The sequence below is a fragment of the Lissotriton helveticus genome, chromosome 4_1 (genome assembly GCF_964261635.1).
Source record: "Lissotriton helveticus chromosome 4_1, aLisHel1.1, whole genome shotgun sequence".
Classification (NCBI taxonomy): domain Eukaryota; kingdom Metazoa; phylum Chordata; class Amphibia; order Caudata; family Salamandridae; genus Lissotriton; species Lissotriton helveticus.
Window position 1 is genome coordinate 1,653,574,448 of NC_136063.1, and position 12,137 is coordinate 1,653,586,584.

A 12,137-nucleotide genomic window follows, 5' to 3' on the forward strand; every position below is an offset into this window, starting at 1 on the left:
AATCAGTTCAGGTCCTGACGGACAACACGACCGCGATGTGGTATGTCAACAAGCAGGGAGGAGTGGGGTCGCAGTGTCTCTGCAGAGAGGCTCTGCGTCTCTGGTCCTGGGTTCAGGACCATCAGATTTGTCTGATGGCAAATCTGGCCGGAGTTCTGAATGTTCGTGCAGACACTCTCAGTCGGCAGTTCTCTGCCGACCACGAGTGGAGGCTCCATCCAGAGGTAGTTCGTCAGGTCTTTCGGACTTGGGGGACTCCTCTGGTGGATCTGTTTGCCACTCACGAGAATGCTCACTGCCCGTCATTCTGCAGCCTCCAGTTTCCGATGCAGGGAGCCTTGGGGGACGCGTTTCAGTTGAGTTGGGACTCACAACTCCTTTACGCGTTTCCTCCCATGCCTTTGATTCCTCGGGTTCTGAGGAAGGTTCGTCAAGACCGGGCCCAAGTCATATTGATCGCCCCGGATTGGCCAAGAACGGTGTGGTACACAGATCTTCTCCACCTCTCTGTCTCCCTCACAGGGCAGATCTCCTCTCCCAGATGGAGGGGCAGGTTCTACACCCCCACCTCCAGACCTTACACCTTCATGCCTGGAGATTGAACGGGGCAACCTGAGTTCCTTTTCTCTCCCACACAATGTGGTGGATGTCATTTTGTCAGCCAGGGGTGACTCCACTAAGTCCATTTATTCCTATAGATGGTCTAAGTTCGTTGCTTGGTGTGGGGAGAAGTCCATCGACCCTTTAAGGGCTCGTTTGTCCAATATTCTTCAATTTGCTCTTTCCTTGGCCCAGCAGGGTTTTGCGGTGGCAACTATTAAGGGTTATTTGTCAGCCTTATCGGCTTTCCTTTGTTTGCCTGACCAGCCCTCTTTGTTTAAGTCACCTATTGTTTTACGATTCATCAAGGGCCTTACCAATACATTTCCTCCTACTCCTTTTATTGTGCCTCAATGGGACTTGAACCTTGTTCTTAAATTTTTGATGGGATCGCCTTTTGAGCCCTCACACTCATGTCCCTTGAGACTTTTGTCTTTCAAAACGGTCTTCCTGATCGCAATTACCTCGGCAAGGAGGGTAAGTGAGCTTCAAGCTCTTAGTTCTAAGCCCCCGTTTTTATCCATTCATGCTGATCGAATGGTTCTCAGGACCAGGGCTGCTTTTCTGCCGAAGGTAGTAACTCCTTTCCACCTGGGGCAGTCCGTTACCCTTCCTACCTTTTATCCTCCCCCTCACCCTTCCAAGGAGGAGGAGAGACTTCACCGCCTGGACCCTAAGAGGGCGGTGAGTTTTTACCTGGACAAAACGAGAGAGTTCAGGTCGGATTACCAGCTGTTTGTTGGATTTGCTGGCTGCAGGAAGGGGAAGGCTGTGCACAAGCGCACGCTCTCAAGATGGATAATTTTATGCATCAAGATCTGCTACTCCCTGCCGGGTAAGGAACCTCCAGAGGGTATAAGGGCTCATTCCACTAGAGCTAAGTCTGCAACATCTGCTCTTTCTAGAGGTGTGCCTGTATAGGATATTTGCAGAGCCGTGACTTGGGCCTCCCTCTGTGAGAAGTTGGCCTGATATATGATGCTCACTAGTTCTAGTGATCATCTTGTATCAGTCCAAACAACCCTTATGGTGATTGGTTGTAAGTCAACCTTATAGACCAGCTATCCTAATGGTAGCATGGACAAAGCAGTCTTAGGCTAAACTCTTTTGGCATGTGAAGCCAGCTGTTTTACCACAATATAACCCCTTGAATACCAGATGAAAGGACACCACACAGGTTGTTATGAAAATAAACAGTATATTTATTAATAACAACACCTCTGAACTCTTTATAAGGTCAGAGGGCTAAGCACATGACAATCTCTTACGAAAAATACTACAAGTTGCACAAAATTACAATTTATTTTATTTATGACATTTATTGAGCGCGACGAATACCCTAAGGCGTCTCGGCGCTAGACCATTCAGATTGTTTCCTTGTTGTGCAGATAATTTCATTGATTGAATAGCCATGTCTTTACTTGTTTCCTGAACTGGAGGAGAGAGGAACTCGTCTTAATGTGATGAGGAAGTGCATTCCATAGCCTGGATGCTGCTACAAGAAAACGTCGATCTCCCCATGACACCGTCTTTGAACGTGGAACAACCAGTTGATGCTGCTCCGATGATCGCAGGTGTCTGCTGGGATTGTAAGGTTTTAATTGTTCCTTAAGGGTATGAGGTCCTTGGTTGTTAAGGGTTTTGTAGACAATGCATAAGGACTTGAACTTTATTCGATTTTTAATGGTGAGCCAATGATATTGCCTTATTGTTTCAGCGATAGGGTGAAACTTGGCAGTCCCAGAAAGCAGGCGTGCTGCCGCATTCTGTATAGACTGAAGCTTGTTTATGACTCTAACCTGGGCGTCAAGAAAGAGTCCGTTGCAATAGTCCAATGAGGACAGGACCAATGAACAAACCAGTGTTTTAATTAGTGCTTCTGGTAGGAAAGGTCTGATCTTCCTTATCATTTTTAATTTAAAATGAGCCGTTGTTGCAACTTTATTTGCATGGTCCATAAAGCTGAGCCCATTATCAAAAATGACTCCCAGGTTCCTGACCTTTGTAATTGGGATGGGGGGTGATTCATGGTCCGTAGGCCACCAGCAGGTTGGCCATTCTGGGAGAAGGGAACCGAAGATGACTACCTCGGTCTTCTCCGAGTTGAGTTTTAAGCAATTTGTGGCCATCCATGCACTTATTGCTGTCATTCCATTTTTAAAATTGTGGGCTACCTGTTTTCCATCCCCCTTGATGGCCAGGACCAGTTGCGTGTCATCCGCGTATGATGTTAGGCCCATCCCGTATGCTCTGATGACATTTGCAAGGTCCGACACGTAGATATTGAAAAGTGTCGGACTAAGGGATGAGCCTTGGGGGACACCACATGGCAACGTGAATTGAGTAGACTGAAATGGTCCAAGGGAGACTGCTTGAGTTCTCTCCGCGAGAAAGGAGGCAAGCAGGTCGCTAGCAGCATGCCCAATGCCTAGCCTTTCGACACGATCGATCAAGGTGTTGTGATCGACCGTGTCGAAAGCTGCTGACAGATCAAGTAGGACTAGGATCGCAGTCCCACCTTGATCTCTTATAGCTCTAACGTCGTCAGCAGCCTTAATAAGGGCAGTCTCCGTCCCATGAAATCTCCTGAAGCCGTATTGCGAGTCATCCAGCAGACGATTCTTCTCAATGTAATCTGTGAGTTGGATATTCATCGCCTTTTCGGTCAGTTTGGCCAAAAATGGTAGGCTCGCTATAGGTCTGTAATTTTTAAGTTCGTTTTTATCGAGGCCAGGTTTTTTTAATAGGGGCTTTAGTAGAGTTTTCTTTAATAACTTGGGATAGATTCCTGAGGATAGAATGGTATTGCAAACTTGTGTCAGCGTTGGTATAATCGAGTCCCAGACAGGTGGTAGCACTGACAAGGGACAAGGGTCCAAAGCAGAGCCAGATTTTATAGTAGAGACTATGGTCGATGTAAGGTCATCTGACAGATCCTGAAATTTAGAGAAAGCGATAGTCTGATGTGGACCTGAGAGCACGCCATTCGTCCTAGATGATTTAGTTGTGAAGGCTTGAAAGATGTCGTCCACCTTAGTAAAAAAGAATTTGGCCAAGTCCTCGCAGAGGGCTTGGGAAGGAGGGGGGATAATGTCAGGGGCATTTCCTGCCAATGTCTTGGTAATTTCGTACAGTCGTCTACTAGAGTTTTTTGCTTGCTCAATTTGGTTGGTGTAATATACCTTTTTTGCTTTGGTGATCATGTCTTTATAAAGTCCTAAGGCATCTTTATAAACTTTCTTGCTTGCTGTATCATATGTTTTTCTCCAGCATCTTTCCAGGTTCCTGTTAATTTGCTTTTGTTGTCTTAGCTCAGTGGAATACCATGGAGCAGTAGGTTTTGACCTATTCTTAGACACAGTTTTAATGGGGGCTGTATTCTCGGTGGCCTGGGCAATCCATGTGTAAAATTGTTGCGTAGCTACATTCGGGTCGGTAGAAATTACTGGACTGGTTTTATCCAGTTGTATTTTCAGTTCAGTATGGTTAATATTCTTCCAGTCTTTAAACGGCGCATGGGTTATTGTGGCAGAGTTCTTGTTATGTAAGGAATTGGTGGTAATTTTACCAAAAATGACGTAGTGATCAGTCCACGGCATTGGGCAGATGTCCGTTATTTGAAGGCCATCCAGATTGGAAAATATAGCGTCTAGCGTATGACCCGCTACGTGCGTTGCCTTCGCCCTAGGGGCACGACAAACCATATACTAAGTAAGTGGAATGTGAAAGTCGATAATCGGAATGGAGCTGTCCAGAGGCTGTAGGATCGATGGGACCACGCTACACTAACTTCAGGTAAGTAATAGGAGGCCCACGGAACGCGTGTGCAGAGTGTGAACTCACACGCGAGATGCGTAACAACGTCTATGGACAGTACAGTTCAAGTAAAAGGTGAGTACGGACAATCCTGACTATGTAGGACTAAAACGACTGTGGAACTGGACACTAGGACAGTTCAACTACCCTTGAGCACCGAAATGCTCTCGTTACCTCACCCACAGGCTGCGGGTGCATAGGTGCCAAAGTGTGTCGGGTTCTCGCGTTGAAGTCAATGGAGCCTGAAAGAAAAGATGCTGCAGGCGACCAGGAGGAAGATGTCCGGTGCAATCCAAGGGTGGATTGGTGAAGAAGAGGACCTGAAAGCAGAGGGGACAGTGTTCAAAGTCACTAGCCAGTGACCGGTGTGGAACCAGGAAGGAACCAGGTGCTGTCGTCGCGATCAGGTGAAGAGTGGACGCTTGACTCTGCAGCCACGTGGACCAGGAGGTGTCTTCGACGACCAGGATGGAGGCACGAGCTGTCCCACGCAGGCTCTCGCTGTCGGCGGTGTCGGATCCGGGATTGGACTCAACAGGCCTTGGCAAAGGCAACCCACGCGGTGAGTGGAAAAGACGTCTGGTGCGGACTAGGAGAGTCCGGGGTGCCCCTCTTTTGGAAGGGAGCAAGGGCCAGTTTGGAGCAACCAGACCAGCAGTGAAGATTCAAAGGTTCGTCGTCTAGGAGGCCACTAGCCAGCCGGCAAGTGACCAGACAACGCGTCGAGCAGCAAACAAGCAGAAGGGCCCCACGCAGATCTCGTGGATGCTGGAGGGCTGATCTTCGGTGCAGGGGCTGCTCGGGGCTGGGGCTTCTCAATCCCCAAAGCACTTGGTCGAGTTTACCTCGGGAGTCGTGCTGGAAGCGAAGTGCAGGTTCGTTCAAGATGGCCGGTCCCACGTGCCTCGTCGCACCCACGGGTCTCAGCTTTGCTGCAGATGTGAGTTGAGGTCGGAGAGGTCTGGGAATCCGGGTCTCGTTGGGCTCTGAAGTCTGGATCCTCGAAGGAAGACGACAAAGTGAAGCAACTGGACGCTTGATGGTGCCTGCAGTTGCAGGGTAGACACTCCTTGTCCACAAGGGAGATTCTTCAGTCTTCTGTGGAGCAGAACGTCGAAGGCCAGAGTTTCTTCTTGTTGAATAGTTCAGGATAATCTAATTTGGAATGGGACCAGCTCCTACCTTTATTCTCCTAAAGGGGGCTGCACTACTGACTAGGTCCCTCCCCTGGGTGGGACCCGGAAGGGGGTGGTTACACCCCCTATCCTTTGTCCGGTTTCCCGCCAGAGCTGGGGCTGGGATGCCCCAGCAACTGGTTGGAACCGGTGTATGCACAGGGCACCTTGTGTGCCCCAGGCATGTCTCATTCCTTTCAGGCCTATCCTCCCCAATACACAAAATCCTGTCTGGGGTGGTGCTAGCACCTCCCAAGGCAGGAAACCCTTTGTCCAAGCCATCCTCGCTGGAAGGACTCCCAGCAGCAGGAGGTCAGACTTGTGTCTGTGGTGGCAGCATCCATTTTGTGATGCTGAGGCTCGAGTTAACTTTAACCGGGGTTCACAGTTACATACATGTCGTGTCCCTCTAGAAGGGTGGAATGCTACCCCCGTCGCCAGAATTGGCGAGGGGGTAGTGTTCCAAATCGTATGACACCTTACTCGACATGTTTTGATAATGTTATACCAGAGTTGGCATTTAACCGCGAGGTTGATAATGCACTTAAGAGTATATGGTATAGCGTTATCATGGAACAGCTATTAGGACTTGGTTTTGCAAGCTGCAAACGGGCTCAGCTCATGCCAGAGCACCATCTCACATAATTCCAAGAACTCTGCCTTCAGGATTGATAAGGCCTTCCATAGGAGTGACTGATAGGAATATATGTGTCCATTTTAGGGTTAGATATAGGTATACTATATCTACAGCAAAGGGTGTTTACACCACCTTGCCCCAGCTGTCATGCAGCCAGTTGTGTCAGATTTAGATGGCCAGTCAGGGGTGGCATAATACATGCTTCAGCCCCTGGAAGGCCCTGGGTACACCTATGCCCTGGGTACAGGGACTAATAAGGTGGCCCAGTACCAATTGGTATTTGCACCTAAAGTACATGGTTGTCAATTTAGAGAGAGAACAGCTAGGCTGTGGGTCTGATTAGCAGGCCCACAGCCAGGGAAAGTCGTAAACCAGTGAAGCAAAAAGCAAAAATCTGGGGTGACCATAGGATTGCAGACCCCACTCTCCTACACCCTCCACACTTTCGCGAAGCATTATTGCTTGGATTCCGAGGTGAGGAGGGACGGCCACTTTGCGCGCTCTGTCCTCCAAGATTTCTTGGTATAGCAGAGTGGACACCCTCCTCCGGGAGTGGGGACTGCTGTGGGAATCTATTCACAAGGTGAGGAATCCACTGGCAGATGTATCTATCAGAAGAACAAGTTACTTACCTTTGGTAACGCTTTTTCTGGTAGATACAGTATCTGCCTGTGGATTCCTCACTGACCCACCCGCCTCCCCGTTGTCCACTCTTCTATACCAGAGTAATTGTGATGTGTGTATATATATATATATATGTTATTTTCAAAGGTAATGTTTTATTTTAAATGTTTTCCTGCATTGGCTTCACACTGTGTGTGTGTTTTATCTTGACATTTGTGTACTGTATATACTGTATATATATATCTACTGTCATCGGTCCGTCCGTGTGCCTCGAAGGCACGGAAAAAAGGGCGGAACTGATGTCATCACGCCGGCGTGGGCCTAATATGGTGTCGGTGACGTCAGCGGAGTCACGCGCGATGCCGTGCCTCTATGACGTCACCCACGTCGGCGCGAAGCTACGAAAGAAGTTCCGAATGTTTCTGACGCAAGGGGATATTCACAAGGTATCTACCAGAAAAAGCGTTACCGAAGGTAAGTAACTTGTTCCTTAGATACATTACACATGAACATCCTTTTCTATTTCTTACTAACTCCATCATGACCCTCTATGGCAAAACAATCTGGAAATGGAGTCGATGCCCATGCGCACTATCGTCCTAAGGGAGTTGTCACCTACCTCGTGACTACAAAGACTTCTACCAAGACAAAAACAAAGTGCAAACATCCGAGTCCAACACCAGATGGCGATCTATGCACAAGTATACGAATCTACAGCTCTACATGCCAAGAACAGATGCATACTGGTAAATCGCATTTTCCTTTTAAGACCCTTATTTTTGAAATATCAGATATGTTCTAGGTTTGACGCAATTGTACTTCTGTCCCATGTGCGATATTATAATGTGGCAGTAGGAATTGCATGTTTTATACTTTCGTATAAGTAGTGTTTTAATGTTGCTTTGGCTGAGAATTATTTTAGAAGTGTGTAATAATTTTTTTTAGAATGTTATAATTGACAGATGTTCCAAAAATGTACTAATACTCTCTCACTCTCATTTTACAGTCATGCAACAATTTTAATTTGGAAACATGAATTTTGCACTTACAAAAACACTGTTCTATTTTTTACATTGCAGGGTTATGACAATTCAGAAAGTAGTGTTCGCAAAGCCTGTGTTTTCTGCCTAGTAGCCATCTACGCAATCATTGGTGATGAACTGAAGCCACATCTCAGTCAGCTCACAGGTAGCAAAGTAAGTAGCACATAGTTAAATGGAGGCAGATGAGTTTAGGGACAAATGGGGAAAATCTTACAGCCACAACAAGTGTATGTTATTGAGAGATTATGCTATGTACAGTGTGCAGCATCGATCAAAATGTTAAACATTGACATTTTGTAAACCTTATGTAGTGATGCATGCTCAGGACATATATTTTACAAATCATTGCAGTACATAGTTATACTGTTTGTATGCATACAAGATCTGAGGTAACGATAACACAGACGATCCCTTTTAAAGTCAGACCTTTTTTTCAACTTTCTTTTACCACCTTATCCATCCCATTTGTGTCATATCACTGCAGCTTGTCAAATGACAACTCCAGTAGCTCTGTCATCTGTTGGGAAACCTTAACCAAACTGCATTTATGTTGTGACAAAAAAATTTGATTTGAGAGTTTGGTAGTGGTAATATTTTTCTAACTCTAGTGAAGTGGGCATTGGTCATAGATCTGCTAGTGAGCATTGTTTTGGCTCCCAAGATGTTAGTCTTAGGTGTCACAACTAGTTCTGTGTTGAAGGTGCACTTAACATATATAAGGTGTGCACTGAGTAAACCACATCTGAAAGAAACAGGTTCGTATTAGATTCCTTACCTTAGAATACCCCCAGGCGTCAGACTGGATCCGGAAACTTTTGCGTAGCAGTACCCTTGCGCGTCGCTAGGCGTCGTCTGCCGCTCAGCGTCCGTCGTTGGCGCCGGAATGACGTCGCCGGAGTACTTAGACGCCGCCCTCGCGCGTTGACGTTAGTTCCTATTTTTTCCGCGCCAGCAAGCGCTGATCCAGGAACAGTGGTACCGTTTAGTCATTTTTTGACTAAACTTGTTTATCTTTTTGATCATATTTTTTCGAAGTCGAATGACTCCGACAGTGCCGGTAGGGATGCCCGGGTTTAAACCCTGCGTCGACTGCAACCGACTGATGTCGGTTACCAACCCCCATCGCCGGTGTCTTCATTGCCTGGGGCCCGACCACGATGACAAGTCGTGCCCCGACTGCCGGGCCTTGACGTCGAAGGCTAGGCGGGAGCGGTCCCGCAAGAGCCTCGGGCTCCGGCAGTCGGCCCCATGCTGTTCAAGGTCCCGGTCCGGAAGTCGCGGGGCCGGAGTCATCACGGCTCGGAGGATCGACACCACTCCTCGAGCTCCAAGTCCTCAGGTAAGAGGCACAAGAAGTCGAAGTAACGACATGGCTCTTCCGACTCCCCCCGATGCTCGCACGACACGGCCGGGGGTTCGGGTGACACCTCCCACGCGGCTCCATCGGAACCTCAGGCGTCGCGGCCTGCTCCATACCCGCCGGTCCCTGGGCAGAACGCGGCGCCGGAGGAGATTGGCGCCTTCCTCACGGCCATGAGGTCTCTCACTCCTCCGTCGGGTTCCGCGGCCCGAGCGACCTGGGTGCTACGGCCCCGGCGCCGTCGGGTGCTTCGGCCCCGGCGCCGTCGGCGACTTAGGTCCCAACGCCGCAGGACTCCCCCGGATCCGGGTCGTCGCCGGTCGACCTTAGGACCCCGGCGGCTCCGAGGGTGTTGCTGCCGACGCCGTCCCCAGTCCCCCCCTCGGTCCAGTTCCGACGCCGGAGCGGCGTCGCTCGACGCCGCATTCGACACCGATAGGAGATTTTTATTTCTCTGATCCGGCCCCACATTTGACCTTGAATACCAGGAGATGGGTGACGAGGAGGATTGAGAGGGGTCTGAGGACCCTCTGGCACGGGAGTGCCAGTCTCATCAGGACTGGGCAGGTGAGCTTGGGGACGCCAGTGGTCTGGACACTTCGCCAGACACTGGTTTTGTCTCTCCTCCTACCGTGGCTACGGAGGAGGGGGCAGCGTATAGTGTGGCGTTGACGCGGGCGGCCAAGGCCTTATCCCTTGAGCTCCCCGTCGCGGCCGTAAGGACTAACCTCCTCACTGAGGTCCTTAAACCGCAAGCAAGCTCTTCGGAGCCTCTGTTGCCGTTTAATGAGGCCTTGTCTGACGTTCTTCTGGGCACCTGGTCCAGGCCCGCTACAGGTCCTCCTGTAGATAGAACGTGGCCAGATGCCAACGCTCGGCGCCGGGCGACCCTTGCTTCCTGTCCACCCACCCCACCACCGAAAGCCTGGTCATACAGGCCTCTAACTTCCAGACCGCATTCCGGACGGCTCCTCACGATCGGGAATCCAAGAGGTACGAACAATATGGCAAAAAGATGTTCTCCTCCCCGAGTTTGGGGTTGCGGTCAGTCAACACCGCGTGCCTCTTGGGCCGTTATATCCACTCTCTGTGGGACATGGTCGCGGACGTGCTGCCACCATGTCCGGATGAGGCCCGGACTAAACTCGCCCAAGCCCTTGCGGAGGGTCGAGTTGCGGCACGGTACTCCATCAGATGTGGACTGGATACCACGGACTCGCTGGGTAGAGCGATGGCAACGACTGTGGCGATTCGTCGCCATGCCTGGCTGAGGTCCGCCAACTTTTCGGCTGATGTCCAAAACACCCTTATGGACAAGCCGTTTGATGGCGACAAGGCAGACAGTGTGCATGAGAGCTTTAAGGACTCCAGGGCCACGGCCAAGTCCTTCGGCCTGTCGGCCCCGCGCCATCAATCTGCTGCCTTTCGCCCCTTTCGCGGCCAAGGAAGGGGCGCCCCATACGTCCTGCCAGCCACTGGTCGCAGACTAACATCCAGCGCGATGGAGGACATGGCAACCGCCCGGGGACAAGGGGCGGCCAGTCCACATCCACCCCTGCAGCATCCGCCTCAAAGCCTTCCTAGTCTGAACTTTCAGGCCCACAAGACGCCAGTGGGGGGCAGGGTTCGCCATCACCTCCTCCACTGGCACGACATCACCTCGGACAGGTGGGTGCTGCAAATCGTCCGAAGGGGCTAATCCCTCCCCTTCGAGGCGACCCCTCCAGCCATGCCACCGCAGTACCACCACGTGTCGGGGGATCACTTGAATCTTCTGCGAGAGGAAGTTTCGGCCCTCTTGGCCAAGGGGGCCATCAAGCGCGTTCCTGGGCCAGAAGTAGGGTGTGGTTGTCACTCCCACTACTTTCTGGTTCCCAAGAATGGCAAAGGGGGCCTACGCCCTATCTTGGACCTACAGAACGTCAACGGCTTCCTCCGGAAGGAGAGATTCAAGATGCTGACACTGGCTCAGGTCTTAACTGCCCTGGACCCGGGAGACTGGATGGTAGAGTTGGACTTGCAGGACGCTTATGTCCACATCCCCGTCCTGCCGGCCCACCGGCACTACCTGCGGTTCACGGTAGGCCACGAGCACTTTCAGTTTACCGTGCTCCCCTTCGGCCTTACCAGCGCCCCACGGGTGTTCACGAAAGTGATGGCGGTGGTCGCAGCTCATCTGCGCTGGTTAGGGGTTTCAGTCTTCCCCTACCTCGACGAGTGGTTTTTGAATGCGGGCTCGCCCCAGACAGTCGTCAGCCACCTCCAGACTACGGCCGACCTCCTGCACCTGCTGGGGTTCACCATCAATGTCCTGAAGTCGCACCTGTGTCCCTCTCAGAAGCTCCTCTATATCGGAGCGGTTCTAGACTCGGCGCAGTTTCGGGTTTATCCTCCCAAACAGCGGGTTCGGGCTATTCAGGCTCTGATTCCGATCTTTCAGCCTTTATCCCGAGTCTTGGTCAGGTTGACGCTGCGGCTTCTGGGGCTTATGGCCTCCTGCATCCTTCTGGTGCATCACGCCAGGTGGCGTATGCGGGATCTGCAGTGGGACCTGAGGTTTCAGTGGGCCCAGCATCAGGGCAACTTGTCCGACCATGTCTTGATCTCGGAGGGCACTGCAAGACAGTTGCAGTGGTGGCTCACGGACCGCGATTGGGTCAGCGGCAGATCCCTCTCCCTACCGGAGCACGTAGTTGTGACGGATGCGTCCCTCCAGGGCTGGGGAGGCCACATGGGAGAGGCGGAGATCAGAGGCCTCTGGTCTCCGGCGTAGTCCCAGCTCCATATCAACCTTCTGGAGCTGCGGGCGATCCAACTTGCACTGAAGGCATTCCTCCCCTCTGTCCGGGGGAGTGTAGTGCAGGTGTTCACGGACAACACCA

The 12,137-nt window shown here is 50.9% G+C and overlaps 1 protein-coding gene across 26 annotated transcripts in view; it reads left to right on the top strand.

Moving 5' to 3' along the window:
* The window catches only part of CLASP2 (cytoplasmic linker associated protein 2), a 2,039,150-nt gene that overhangs the window by 1,969,573 nt on the left and 57,440 nt on the right, over positions 1 to 12,137 (top strand). For all 26 annotated transcript variants that reach the window (XM_078688301.1, XM_078688302.1, XM_078688307.1 and 23 more), the window contains one exon: positions 7,932 to 8,048. In XM_078688301.1, coding sequence (XP_078544427.1) covers positions 7,932 to 8,048 — 117 coding nt within the window. The remainder of the gene's footprint in view (positions 1 to 7,931; positions 8,049 to 12,137) is intronic.